Source organism: Syngnathoides biaculeatus, chromosome 16 (genome assembly GCF_019802595.1).
Source record: "Syngnathoides biaculeatus isolate LvHL_M chromosome 16, ASM1980259v1, whole genome shotgun sequence".
Taxonomy (NCBI): Eukaryota; Metazoa; Chordata; class Actinopteri; order Syngnathiformes; family Syngnathidae; genus Syngnathoides; species Syngnathoides biaculeatus.
Genome location: NC_084655.1, coordinates 8243929 through 8258439, shown reverse-complemented (window position 1 = coordinate 8258439; position 14511 = coordinate 8243929). Strand labels below are relative to the sequence as shown.

Below are 14511 nucleotides of genomic sequence, written 5' to 3'. Positions count from 1 at the left end.
AGTCCTGTGACCAATTTTTACATTTCATATTTAACATCAGTCCAAAATTTAAATGTGAAATAAAATCTTTTTTTGTTGTTAGAAAAAACTGAAACATTTATGTTTTTCCATTGTCAAATGAAAATGGAAGGAATGTATAAAAGACAGGTTACAATCAACAGAGGTTGAGATCTTTTATAGTTTTAGATCTTGCGGTCTTACAAAGTGAAAAAAGACAGACAGCAGAGACCGAGGAATGTGAACAAGAACGCATTAACGGCCATGATGCAACAAATACAGAGAGGTGAGATAGTTTTCGTTCATGGTTAGGTAGTCACCTCACATCACAACATCAGCAAAGCGATAGCAAAATGCCGCATTAAAGTTTATTAAAAAATAAATAAGAGAAACTGTTTAATGTGCCAAAGCTATAAAGGTATTGTGTATATAATTGACAGTCCTTTTTTAACTGTTGAAGTTAGGTACGTTTCAAACTGTACTTTTTGGAAAAAAAAAAGTTTTACTGAACCAAAGTAGTTGAATTGGGAGTGGAAGACATAATTCTACTAGCATTATTATATTTATTTATTCGTGTATTTATTAATTCTTACAAGTTTGTGTACTTCAACTTAAGTACAGAGTTGGAATACTTTGCGAAACCTTACTGTTTATTTCTGTTTTGTGATGGGCTTTGACACGCTGTCATGTTGATCTGCAGGTGTCACAATGAGCAGTGATGCTGAGATGGCCCAGTACGGGCCGGCCTCCGTCTATTTGCGCAAACCTGAGAAGGAGCGCATCGAGGCGCAGAACCGGCCATTTGACGCCAGGACTGCCTGCTTTGTGCCAGAACCCAAGGAACTCTACATCCGAGGTGTTATCCAGAAGAAAGAAGGTACCCAAGTCACTGTGAAGACATCCGCAAATGAGGTGAGGCGGAGGGACAAATAGATTATACGTATACAGAAAAGCTCTAGATAAAACCATTATTTAATTTACCATTGTACCATTATTCAAAGCTCAATATCACAAACTAGTGGATGTACTTGTTGTTCTTTGCCCACTGTAGACTGTTACGGTCCGTGAAGAAGACTGCCACCCCATGAATCCTCCAAAGTATGATAAGATAGAGGACATGGCCATGATGACGCACCTCAATGAGCCATCTGTGCTGTTTAACCTCAAAGATCGTTATGCAGCGTGGATGATATACGTGAGTGTGGAACCAGGCCAATTCTTGCAGCATTCCTTGGGTTTCCCCTCAAATTAATGCACGTTGCACCCCCCCACCCAGACATACTCCGGACTCTTCTGTGTGACAGTGAATCCGTACAAGTGGTTGCCGGTGTACGACCCACAAGTGGTGTCGGCCTATAGGGGGAAGAAGCGCATGGAGGCTCCTCCTCACATCTTCTCGGTGTCTGATAACGCCTATCAAAACATGCTCACAGGTAAGAACAGATCTTTACAAACCCCCAAAAATCAGAAATTAGGATAGCACAGCATTATTTGTGCACTACCTGAAACCTTCTCCTTTCCTACTAGACCGTGAGAACCAGTCTGTCCTTATCACGTGAGTCACCTGCAGGAACTATACTTTGAGCTTTTGAGCATCTGTCGTGCCATCTGAGTATGAATGCCTCACTTCCCCCCACAGTGGAGAATCCGGTGCAGGAAAGACAGTCAACACCAAGCGTGTTATCCAGTACTTTGCGACAATCGCAGTGGCTGGTGGCAGTGATAAGAAGGAACAGACATCCGGAAAGATGCAGGTACAGGACTCGAATTTACCAAGACATTGAGGAGAAAATTTGATTTGATACTCGTTTCCTAGGGAACGCTGGAGGATCAAATCATCTCAGCAAATCCTTTGCTGGAGGCATTTGGAAATGCCAAGACTGTGAGGAATGACAACTCCTCACGTTTTGTGAGTAACAGGAATGTAAAGTTGATCAAAGACAGTCTTCTTGTTGCGAAGGACTTCCGGCAGATCAAAATGTCAGAACGAGAGATATTGTACAGTCACTCCTTTAGTGTTCCAATATTCCAGTCCACACCAAATTGCTGCTTGATTAGACAAAAAAATACTTTATTCATAAACTATAAAAGTCACAGTCACATGCATGTCAAGTTCCACCCGAGCTGTTTTGTTGTTTGTTTGTTGTTTTGTTTTCATCTCTGTACGTTCCTTGTTGGTACTACATTGGGGATGCACACGGATACTACATTGGTATTTTACGTTGCTTTCTTTGTGAGAAACTTTACCTTTTTTTAGGGTAAATTCATCAGAATTCATTTCGGAACAACAGGCAAACTGGCTTCAGCTGATATCGAAACATGTAATTATATCTTCCCGAACGTAAAAGTCCATCACTTTGTGGAAAAAAATCTCACACTGTTCTTTGGTGCAGACTTGCTGGAGAAGTCGAGAGTGACATTCCAGTTGTCGGATGAGAGAAGCTACCATATCTTCTACCAGATCATGACTGGGCACAAACCAGAACTCATAGGTTGATGATAAGAATGATGAGGATGATGATGATGATGATAATGAATGACCCTTAAAGGAATGTTTTACTTGTTTGTCACTGCAGAAATGTTGCTTATAACTACGAACCCATATGACTTCCCCATGATAAGTCAGGGGCAGATCACCGTGGCCAGCATAGATGACAAAGAAGAGCTTGTGGCGACAGATGTGAGCTAGCTCTCTCTTCACTGGTGCGCAAATGCCTTTCAAAATCCACTCTAAACTCCTTTTTGATCCAACAGACCGCCACTGACATCCTAGGCTTCAGCAATGAGGAGAAAATGTCTATCTACAAGCTGACTGGAGCTGTTCTGCATTATGGGAACATGAAGTTCAAGCAGAAGCAGAGAGAGGAGCAAGCAGAGCCCGACGGGACTGAGGGTGAGGCTTTGTATTCTGTGTTACCAGTGAAGAGATGCAGACATACAAACATTTTGTCTTTTAGTGGCTGACAAAGTGGCCTTCCTCATGGGTCTGAATTCTGCCGACCTACTGAAAGGGCTCTGCTACCCCCGTGTCAAAGTGGGCAATGAGTATGTCACCAAGGGCCAGACGGTCCCCCAGGTACCACTTAAATGGCCAATCGTGTCATCCCAGATCAATGATTCCCATAATGACCATCAACTAACTAGCACGTAAACAGTTCACCCAACCCTATTTAATTATGGAAAGAAGTACTGTCACTAGAGTAGATGGTGTGTCCCCTGTTGATCACATCTTGATGCTGCTACATTTTTGGAGGATCGATAACAGAATTAGCTACCTACTATTGACTTCTGCTAAAGTGTGAATGTAAACAATGGTTCCTTCAGGTGGCCAATTCAGTTGGTGCCCTGGCCAAGTCTGTCTATGAGAAGATGTTCTTGTGGATGGTGATACGCATCAACGAGATGCTGGACACCAAACAGCCACGGCAGTTTTTCATTGGAGTCTTGGACATTGCAGGATTTGAAATCTTTGACGTGAGTTGGGACTATTACCTAATTTGGTCTGTTGATGTTGTGGCTCCTACGCTCCTATGATAACCTCTTGATATAGTACAACAGCATGGAGCAGCTGTGCATCAACTTCACCAACGAGAAGCTACAGCAGTTTTTTAACCACCACATGTTTGTACTGGAACAAGAAGAGTACAAGAAAGAAGGCATTGACTGGGAGTTCATCGACTTTGGAATGGATCTCGCAGCTTGCATTGAGCTCATTGAAAAGGTAGCGTACATGCGGTCAAGTCAACAAAATAGCTTCTGTCAAGCAGCATTCCAATTATTTCTCCAATCCCCAGCCAATGGGTATCTTCTCCATTCTTGAAGAGGAGTGCATGTTCCCAAAGGCATCAGACACATCCTTCAAGAACAAACTCTATGACCAACATCTTGGGAAAAACAATGCTTTCCAAAAGCCAAAGGTTGTCAAAGGAAAGCCGGAGGCTCACTTCTCCCTGGTGCACTATGCTGGAATAGTGGACTACAACATTACCGGCTGGCTGGAGAAGAACAAAGATCCACTCAATGAGTCTGTGGTGCAGCTATACCAGAAGTCCTCTTTAAAACTATTGTCTTTCCTCTATGCCTCCTTTTCTGGGGGTGAAGCAGGTACCAAATCTGTACAGTGTTATTTGTGTTCCAGCTGAGAGTCTTTAAAACAAATCACAATACTTTGTTTCTTTCTTGTAGACTCCGGTGGTGACAAAGGTGGGAAAAAAGGGGGAAAGAAAAAAGGTGGCTCCTTTCAGACAGTGTCCGCAGTTTTCAGGGTACCAAGAATTTAAATTACCATATTAGCATACCAGACCAGAATATGTTCCATAGACCCTCATGCTCAAGAGATCTAATGTTTTTCAGGAAAATCTTGGAAAACTGATGACTAACTTGAGGAGTACTCATCCTCATTTTGTACGCTGTTTGATTCCCAATGAGGTCAAAACACCAGGTACCATACTAATGTAATTTAGGATTGAAAAATAAAATATATAATGCAGTTATTACTTTAGCTATCCTTTTCTGCAGGTATCATGGACAATCACTTGGTCATCCACCAGCTGCGATGTAATGGTGTGCTGGAAGGAATCCGCATCTGTAGGAAAGGATTTCCAAGCAGGATTCTCTATGCTGATTTTAAGCAGAGGTCATTAATAAGTCAAAATTTCAGTCGTGTTAAATCACTACAGCTTGTAATGGTCTTTATCCAAAATGATCAGATATCGAATCTTGAACGCCAGTGCAATCCCAGAGGGACAGTTTATTGATGGCAAGAAAGCTTCTGAGAAGCTTCTGGGGTCCATTGACGTTGATCACACTCAGTACCGCTTTGGCTCCACAAAGGTATGCCTTCAGGAATTCTGGACATACATTTTCTAACACAAATTGGTTCTAAGCAATTTTTTTTTTACAGGTCTTTTTCAAAGCAGGTCTCCTGGGAAATCTGGAGGAACTGCGAGATGAAAAGCTGGCATCTCTTGTGACACAGACGCAAGCTGTTTGTCGAGGTTATCTCATGAGAAAGGAATATTCTAATCTTATTGCCCAAAAGTATGAGGACAAACGTCCTTTCTCAGTATCAAAGTGAAATTATTTCTATATAGACCAAAACGTGTGATGTGCATATCTGGCAGAGACTGTGTGTGGATTCTACAATACAACCTGCGCTCCTTCATGAATGTCAAACACTGGCCATGGATGAAGCTTTTCTTCAAGATAAAGCCTCTGCTCAAGAGCGCAGAGACAGAAAAGGAGATGGCCACTATGAAAGAAGACTTCATCAAATGCAAGGAGGACCTGGCCAAGTCAGAGTCCAAGAGGAAGGACCTGGAGGAGAAAATGGTTTCTCTGCTGCAGGAGAAGAATAATCTCCAACTTCAAGTACAATCTGTGAGTGTCACCATGCCTCAAAGCAGATTAAAACGTGCGTTGTTTACTGTGTTCTCTTCTCTTCAGGATGCGGAGACCCTCTGTGATGCAGAGGAACGGTGTGAGGGTTTGATTAAAAGCAAAATCCAACTGGAGGCCAAACTCAAAGAGGTGACTGAAAGGATGGAGGATGAGGAGGAAATTAATGCTGAGTTAACCACCAAGAAGAGAAAGCTTGAGGACGAATGTTCTGAGCTGAAGAAGGACATTGACGACCTCGAGATTACGTTGGCTAAAGTGGAGAAAGAAAAACACGCCACCGAAAACAAGGTTTGAACATACTGATGCGTGATGACATTATGTGTATTGAGTTCAGAACAAAAGTCATTCCTTTTGTAGGTTAAAAATCTTGTAGAGGAGCTGGCCGGCCAGGAGGAAAGCATCAGCAAGCTGAGCAAAGAGAAGAAGGCCCTTCAAGAAGCCCACCAGCAGACCATGGATGACCTTCAAGCCGAAGAAGACAAAGTCAACTTGCTGACGAAGGCCAAGTCAAAGCTGGAGCAACAAGTGGATGATGTAAGTTGCAGTTAAACATAATCTTCAATTACTCCCAAGCAAGCCGGTCTAAACCACTTGACTGCTCGCCAGCTTGAAGGTTCACTTGAGCAAGAAAAGAAGATACGCATGGACCTGGAAAGGGCGAAGCGCAAACTGGAAGGAGATGTTAAACTTACACAAGAATCCCTGATGGATGCAGAAAATGACAAACAGCAGTCTGAAGAAAGGATGAAGAAGTGAGTGGATGTAAAAAAAAAGAGTGGGTGGTTGCATGTGTCAACTTGACTAGGGTGGGAAAGGGTTGGAAATTTTCCAGTAAATTTCCACGGGAAGTTATGATGGGGAATTAAGAAGTATACAGCAGATACAGATTCTAGACGAACTTGGAGTGCAGCTAATGTCTGCTCCATGTTTTAAGGCTTGAGGAAATTTTCATTTTATTTATATTTTACCAATATTTCCAAAAAGACAAAATCTTTCCTCAATCATGAGCATGTGTGAAATGTCTGAGAGAACATGCCAACTCCACACAGGTAGGGTATGGACTTGAACCCTGGTCCTCATAACTGTGAGGCGAATGCTGTACAGCTGCTCCACCGTGCCACCTATTTCATTTTGATAAATGTTAATTTCCATGGAAAGTTCCTGACTTTAAAACTTGGAATTATGCAAACCGGCATCTGATATATTTCTTTTTATCACAATAGAAAAGACTTTGAAAACAACCAGCTCGTTGGCAAGATCGCTGACGAACAAACAACCAACAACCAGCTTCAGAAGAAGCTGAAAGAGCTCCATGTAAAAGACGCTTTTAGTCACGCATGAACCAGATTCACTTTGATTTCTCTATAGTGATCCATCTCTTCCCATTTCAAGGCTCGAATTGAAGAGCTGGAGGAAGAAGTGGAGGCTGAGCGCTCAATGAGGGCCAAAGTAGAGAAGCAGAGGTCTGACTTGTCCCGGGAGATTGAGGAGGTCAGTGAGAGGCTTGAGGAGGCAGGAGGAGCCACTGCCTCTCAGATTGAGCTGAATAAGAAACGCGAAGGTGAGTTCCTGAAAGTCAGGCGCGACCTTGAGGAGGCCACACTGCACCACGAGGCTACGTCTGCTGCACTGCGCAAGAAGCATGCTGACAGCATGGCTGAGCTTGGAGAACAGATTGACAACTTGCAGAGAATCAAGCAGAAACTTGAGAAGGAGAAAAGTGAGCTCAAGATGGAGATTGATGATTTAGCCACCAACATGGAATCTGTGGCTAAAACCAAGGTTAGAGTGGAAGATTCCAGAATCCTGAGGTCATCTTCCATCCTAATTTGTTGTTAAATGCATTTGAACAGGTCAACCTGGAGAAGACCTGTCGCTCCCTGGAAGATCAGCTAGTGGAGCTAAAGACCAAGAATGATGAAAACAGTCGGAATATTGCAGATCTTAGCAATCAGAGGGCCCGCTTTCAAACTGAGAATGGTACACCGATTCCACAAAAAAGCCAAATGAACTGGATTCTGTCAAACTAATTCAAAATCTGTCTTTCGTAGCTGAGTTATCCCGTCAATTAGAAGAGCGAGAGAGTGTCATATCCCAGCTGACCAGAGGAAAGCAGGGATTTACCACACAAGTTGATGACCTCAAACGACTCCTGGAGGAAGAAACAAAGGTAATCACACCTCACAGCTCCTGAGACTTATAATTTATTGATACCTGTAGCCCCTATTCTATAGACCAATTCATAATGTTTGTAACCAATAAATGCCAGGATACTTTGGTAACATGAGTGACTACTGTTGACCTCAAGAGATGGTCAAAAACACCGTTGGAGATCTGAAGCTGAATATATGACAAAAACCTTCTTTAGAGTTGCGCTGCCAGATATGACAAATTTTTTTTTTAAGGTTGCGCTACCAGATATTCCCCCAAAATATGACTTCTTTATCATCACGAGTTTAGTTTGAATTACTGCTGCCTGAGTCAACTACATTGAGTTATCCACTTCAACGTATGTGCCATTAATCTGTGCATCAGAAAAATCAAGGACAAACCATCTTAGCTGTCCTATTTAGAAACAGGGAAAAAGACTATCTGTCATAATCTATTAGGCTCCTTTATACATTATGCTTGCATTCTATCCTTAAGGCTATATCCAGCATGAGAATGCTCAGGCATTATGACTGTCTCCTGAATTAATTACCCATTCGCTCAATCATATTTGGATTTCCTCATATGTTTTTTAATCAAATTGACCCAATGATATGTAAATTATAGCTGACATTGGGTCCACCCTATAGGCATTTTATCTCTGCTAGCATCTTCTTTTCCACTGATACTTCTCACATTCAAATTATGGCAGTAGTGAGAAAGGCTTGCTAGTCAGAGACATGTTCCCTTGTGAATAGGAGACTTCTCGTACCACCCAAAAAGATGAAAATCATTCATTCAAATGATTTTCCCTGATTACTCATTGAGTTCGTCTTGGTCAAATTACATAGAAGAGTTTGCTTATGGGGCGGCACGGTGGATCAGTTGGTAAAGCGCTGGCTTCACAGTTCTGAGGACCCGGGTTCAATCCTGGCCCCGCCTGTGTGGAGTTTGCGTGGGTCTTTTCCGGGCACTCCGGTTTCCTCCCACATCACAAACGCACGCAACATTAATTGGACACTCTAAATTGCCCATAGGTGTGATTGTGAGTGTGTCTGTTTGTCTCTATGTGCCCTGTGATTGGCTGGCAATCAGTTCAGGGTGTACCCCGCCTCCTGCTCATTGACAGCTGGGATAGACTCCAGCACTCCACACAACCCTCATAAGGATAAGCAGCAATGAAAATTGATGGATGGATGGATGGATGGATGGGTTTGCTTATGAGTGGTGCTATAAGCATTTTCCACCCGGATTAAAGTGTGACACCATGCATATCTGTCGTATATACTGTCACAGGCCAAGAATGCCCTGGCACACAGCCTCCAATCATCTCGGCACGACTGCGACCTCCTCCGTGAACAATACGAGGAGGAGCAGGAGGCCAAGGCGGAGCTTCAGCGTGCATTGTCCAAAGCCAACACTGAGGTTGCTCTTTGGAGGAACAAATATGAGACGGATGCCATCCAACGCACTGAGGAGCTGGAGGAGGCCAAGTAAGATCAGAATTGTGCTCGGAAGGATTCAGCTTATTGAGTTCTGGCAATGTTTTCTGCCACAGGAAAAAGCTGGCCCAGCGTCTCCAAGAGGCAGAGGAACAAATTGAGGCGGTGAACTCAAAGTGTGCCTCGCTGGAGAAAACTAAACAGCGACTTCACAATGAGATGGAAGATCTCATGGTAGACGTGGAAAGGTCGAACAGCGTAGCGGCCACACTGGACAAGAAGCAGAGAAACTTTGACAAGGTATTTTGACCGTACACTCAAGGTCAATTTAGAAACTTCCTGTTGTTAAAGGAAACGATAATCATATTTTATTGTGTCCAGATTCTAGCTGAGTGGAAGCAAAAGTATGAAGAGTCTCAGGCTGAGCTGGAAGGTGCTCAGAAGGAATCTCGATCGCTCAGTACAGAGCTCTTCAAACTGAAGAATTCATATGAGGAGGCCCTTGATCATCTGGAGACAATGAAGAGGGAAAACAAGAACCTGCAACGTAAGCTCAAGATGTAAGAATCAACTTTTGAGATCAGTTATTAAATGTCTCACTGTCAAACTTAGAGGAGCTCGCGGACCTGACAGAACAGCTGGGAGAAAGTGGGAAAACGATCCATGAATTGGAGAAGTTCAAGAAGAATGTTGAGACTGAAAAATATGACATGCAAACTGCGCTGGAAGAAGCTGAAGTAAGCATCATACACTCTATTATCAAATGTTTGAAAGAATAAACACTATTTCAACAACATTTGCTTGCTTAGGCCTCCTTAGAGCAAGAGGAAACAAAGATCCTCTGTATCCAAATGGAGCTCAACCAAGTTAAAGCTGATGTAGACCGGAAAGTGGCAGAGAAAGATGAGGAGATTGACCAGCTGAGGAAGAACCACCAGCGAGTAATAGAATCTATGCAAGCCACTCTGGATGCCGAGGTCCGTAGCAGGAATGATGCTCTGAGAGTGAAAAAGAAAATGGATGGAGACTTGAATGAGATGGAGATCCAACTGGGCCATGCCAACAGGCAAGCCTCTGAAGTTCTGAAACAGCTGAGGAACGTGCAGGCACAACTAAAGGTTTGAGGCAGAGGTAACACTGTTCTGAAAAATGCGTGCGTGTGCCAACTCCAATGTGTTTCAGGATGCTCAAATCCACCTGGACGACTCCCTTCGAGTTCAAGATGACATGAAGGAGCAGGTAGCCATGATGGAGCGTAGGACCAGCTTGATGCAGGCTGAGATTGAGGAGCTTCGAGCAGTCGTGGAACAGACTGAGAGGAGCCGCAAATTGGCAGAACAGGAACTGATTGATGCCAGCGAGCGTGCAGGACTTCTTCATTCTCAGGTGTTTTTCATCACAAGTCTTGAACCACTCAAATGTAGTATCCTATAGGTATTTTCCAAATGCATCTGCTTTGGCTCCGACAGAACACCAGTCTCCTGAACACCAAGAAAAAGCTGGAGACGGACGTTACCCAGCTTCATGTTGAAATAGAGGAAGCTGTTCAGGAGGCCAGGAATGCTGAGGAGAAAGCCAAGAAAGCAATCACTGATGCAAGTAGATAGTTTATTTGTCCACATGACTAATTTAATTATTCGCCATGCAATGACGTGATTTAAGTTCTCTGAAATTAAAACCAAAGCCTAATGGCTCCGTTACACCATGAGGTTCTGGCCAGCGTCCTATAGCGTTTGAGGAAACGTTGGTTGTCGCCCATGGTCGCCGGGATAGCTCCAGAGTAGCGTTGTTTCCACACCAGTGAACATCATTGATCGCTGGGAATTGCCGGAGAACGCCAGTCCGGAAAAAAAGTTTTGAACATGCAGAAAAGTTCTTTCCGAGACCAGCGTTCATCAATGTTTAATTGTAAACGCTGCAGAACGTTCAAGAACATCCGTGCACACAGCCTGTAACCAAAGTGAAACGAACGTCGTTTGGTGTCCATTGAGCGTCATTCGAGCGTTTCCCAAACTTCCATGGATATGGGTATATAAACCGAATCTTTGTAAAAGCAAGGTCCATTTAATATTAAGCTACAGTAGAGAGCACCTACTATGGAAGATCCAGAAAGCAGCAGTTCGTTTTAGTGGACAAACTCCACCAGACTATCCTCAACAGCCCGGTCCAGGATCCTGCAATCCTTTCTCTGCTTCTTTTGTCTCTTTGTCGGACCGTCCTCACTGGGGTTTGCAAGGTGTTTAGGGTCCCCAGGGGGTGTCACATGGTGTGTAACTTCGCGGACGTGCTCTTCCTCCTGCTGTTGTTTTTCCTCCAAACACATTGCTCGTGATGAAAGAGGCTTAGCTTTCTTACTAGCAGCGCTAGTTGCTGAAGTCCGCGCCCTAACATTTTTTCTTCTCGCCGGCATGATGCTCACTGTTCTAACTCACGACAACAACTGACAATGAACTTTCCAACGTTTTAGTGCCGGTTCCACTGTAAAAATTACACGCCAGCAAAACGCTTTTCTGTCGTTATTCACCCATTGGTCACACGCTCAACACACTCGTCTTACATGGACAAATCGCTCATCATGCCCCAATGACACGTTTGCACACGCCAATGATTTTTAGGGGTATCTTATTTGGTCGCTGTTACACGCTTTTCGTGCGTTAGACACACATTAAGTCATGCGTTAGACACACGTTAATCACACGCCAGATGTGTCATCCGCGTTTGAGAACGCTGAAAAATAGAATGATTGAAATGTTCAGAGGACGTTGACCAGAACGTCATGGTGGGACGGAGCGTTAATGGTGGTTGTAGTGATGTGATGCTTTCACTGTGTCACATGGAGGGATGTAAACAATAGCCACAATGGAACGTCTGAACTCTTCCAGGCAAAAGTTCAATGTATCAAAAGCAGATGGACACTTTGATGATCACGTCTAAGCTTGCATTCACATACAAATTGAGTTGAGGCCTTCACCGTTTCCAACTGTTTGGCTAACATGTCCAACATGATAGAGCTCAAGTGGGACATTAAACATGTGAGAATTGTACCTTTCTATGTTAACCACATTACAAAAAAAAAAAAAAAACACAAAGTAAACTACATTCCTTTGAGGTCCTGTTATTTTTGATCAGCAGCATCTGTTTGTTAAGCTTGTTTGGTAGTGAGTTCAACTTTCACATTATCATATCAATTCTCCGACCATACTATACCAAAGCCTTTTTTTTCTATACTATGCAGCAGACTTATATTGACGAATGAAACTAAGCTCTAAAGCTAAACATACACAGATTTTAGCTATTCTGCACAGAATGCTGAAGTGTTTTTAGACTTGCAATCTGAACACTACTGGTGTGGTTCTTGTAGGCTGCCATGATGGCTGAGGAGCTCAGGAAGGAGCAAGACACCAGCGCCCACCTGGAGAGGATGAAGAAGAACCTGGATGTGATGGTCAAAGACCTTCAACACCGCCTGGACGAGGCAGAGAACTTAGCCATGAAGGGTGGGAAGAAACAGTTGCAGAAGTTGGAGGCCAGGGTACGGCCATGTCTATCTGATATCACCCAAAATATTTCTTGTACACATGAGTGCCCAACAGTTAGCTCAGCTTTGCCCTCGTTTGAACTGTCTTACTCAGGTTCGTGAGCTGGAGACTGAACTGGAAGCCGAGCAAAAACGCTCAAGTGAATCCATCAAGGGAATACGCAAATACGAGAGGAAGGTCAAAGAGCTGAGCTACCAGGTATACCACCACCTTAAACCTCTAGCACCTAGACTCTACTCAAAGATTTTATTCACTGAATGGGATTATTGCTATCAGGCTGATGAAGACAAGAAAACAAACATTCGACTTCAGGATCTGGTGGACAAGCTGCAGATCAAAATGAAGGCCTACAAACGTCACGCTGAAGAAGCTGTTAGTACAGCAACATGTCATCTTAGCTAGCTACATATTTCTTTATTACAAACACACAATAAAAGATGTAGTGTGCTGGAAAAGATTCATGACATTTCAAGTCATTTTTATTTCAAATTGATTTGATGCCTTTTATGCCTCTGCTCTCTCCCTTCATCTGTCCTCCAGGAGGAACAGGCCAACATGCACATGGCCAGATTCAGGAAATCTCAGCACGAGTTGGAAGAGGCCGAAGAGAGAGCCGACGTGGCTGAATCGCTTGCCAACAAGATGCGAGCCAAAACCCGTGACATCGGGCCAAAGGTAGTAGATATTCTATGTTTTCTATTACAACACAATCTCTTTATCAGTGCTTATAAGCTGTCAGCAGCGCGTTATGTATTTGTACCTGAGCAGAGAAAGAATCCCATTGCTCATAAACAGTGTTCCCCAAGTACAGGCACCAAACCCTGCTGTGAATCACAAAAATCCGCAAGTAATTGACGTGCTCCCAAAAAGGTCTATAATTATCCATTGATGCCACAAGACGGTGGCAAAGGACTTTTTTCTCTTAGACAAAGCCTTGGTTTGGCTAAAGGTAGCGCTTCTGTCAATTCAACATAGTTCCTTGGACCCAGGATGGTGTCAAAGCATTATTTTAATATTATTATTATTAGAGATGGCTTTCACATGAGCATAAAATCAGCAAACAGTTGAATTAGTGAATGCTAAACTGCAAAGATGCCAGGTTTCTGAAGGCCACACATTGAGGCTGAAATCTTATTTGAACCCATAAATTTAGGAAATATGACTTTCACAACCACGTGTTGAAAGCAGTGACACCATGAGAAACGCTACTAAACGGTGAGACTAGGTGACACTTGGTAATTAAGACAATTTAATGGAACAAATATAATTTACTGTAGGTTCTTGCTGCTTCACATACATTTTTTAAGCCAACATAGAAGGCCTTGCTAGCCCTGACTTCTCTCCACTGTACATAAGACTTCTGCTTCTGATGTTTTTATTTATTTATTTTTAGCCAGCCGAAGGACAAGGGGAGTAGCTGAACATCCAGATGGCCAGCACAGCCACCACCATTTTATAATATCATTGCATGCAAAGTCAGTTCATACTGAATAAATATATCATATACATAAAAAACAGTATTTCTAAACAATGACACAAAAACACACACACATCCACATACACACAATCAAGCATCATAAGCAAAATACAAACCCTCACAGAATCTGCTGCTCATCTGTATCCTTCTTCTTAATGCTCAATAAAAGCCCAAAATATTAGTTTATTTGTGCCTCCATCTGTGAACATGATGCGTATGTTGTCCAAGCTAATTTCTGAATAACCCTTTGATTTGATTCACATGAGAACAGCTTGTCCATCAATCCATTTTCTGAGCCGCTTATCCTCACGAGGGTCGTGGGAGTGCTGGAGCCTCTCCCCGGTATCATTGGGCAGGAGTCAGGGTACAGCCTGAACTGGTTGCCAGCCAATCAGAGGGCACATAGAGACAGACAACAGTCGCACTCACAATCACTCTTTAATTTGTCCAATTACATCTAGTATGGACAACAAAATGTATGTACGAATATGCAAATTATGGACCCAGT

General features: G+C 43.1%; 1 protein-coding gene across 1 annotated transcript; it reads left to right on the top strand.

Moving 5' to 3' along the window:
• The first annotated feature begins 705 nt into the window (after positions 1–705).
• On the top strand, positions 706–13968 carry LOC133514518 (myosin heavy chain, fast skeletal muscle-like). The gene is made up of 40 exons (XM_061846281.1): positions 706–909; positions 1049–1192; positions 1274–1430; positions 1525–1552; positions 1637–1751; positions 1814–1906; positions 2255–2318; positions 2391–2489; positions 2574–2677; positions 2752–2890; positions 2955–3073; positions 3322–3471; positions 3548–3718; positions 3792–4101; positions 4136–4141; positions 4183–4262; positions 4351–4438; positions 4516–4633; positions 4707–4830; positions 4901–5037; positions 5121–5376; positions 5443–5685; positions 5755–5931; positions 6004–6149; positions 6621–6711; positions 6790–7179; positions 7251–7377; positions 7449–7567; positions 8842–9038; positions 9104–9287; positions 9369–9534; positions 9600–9724; positions 9797–10105; positions 10170–10373; positions 10457–10582; positions 12349–12519; positions 12620–12724; positions 12803–12898; positions 13067–13201; positions 13920–13968. Exons 1-40 carry the CDS (start codon positions 706–708, stop codon positions 13941–13943), a joined length of 5841 nt encoding a protein of 1946 aa, XP_061702265.1. The 3' UTR covers positions 13944–13968.
• Positions 13969–14511: the final 543 nt, after the last annotated feature.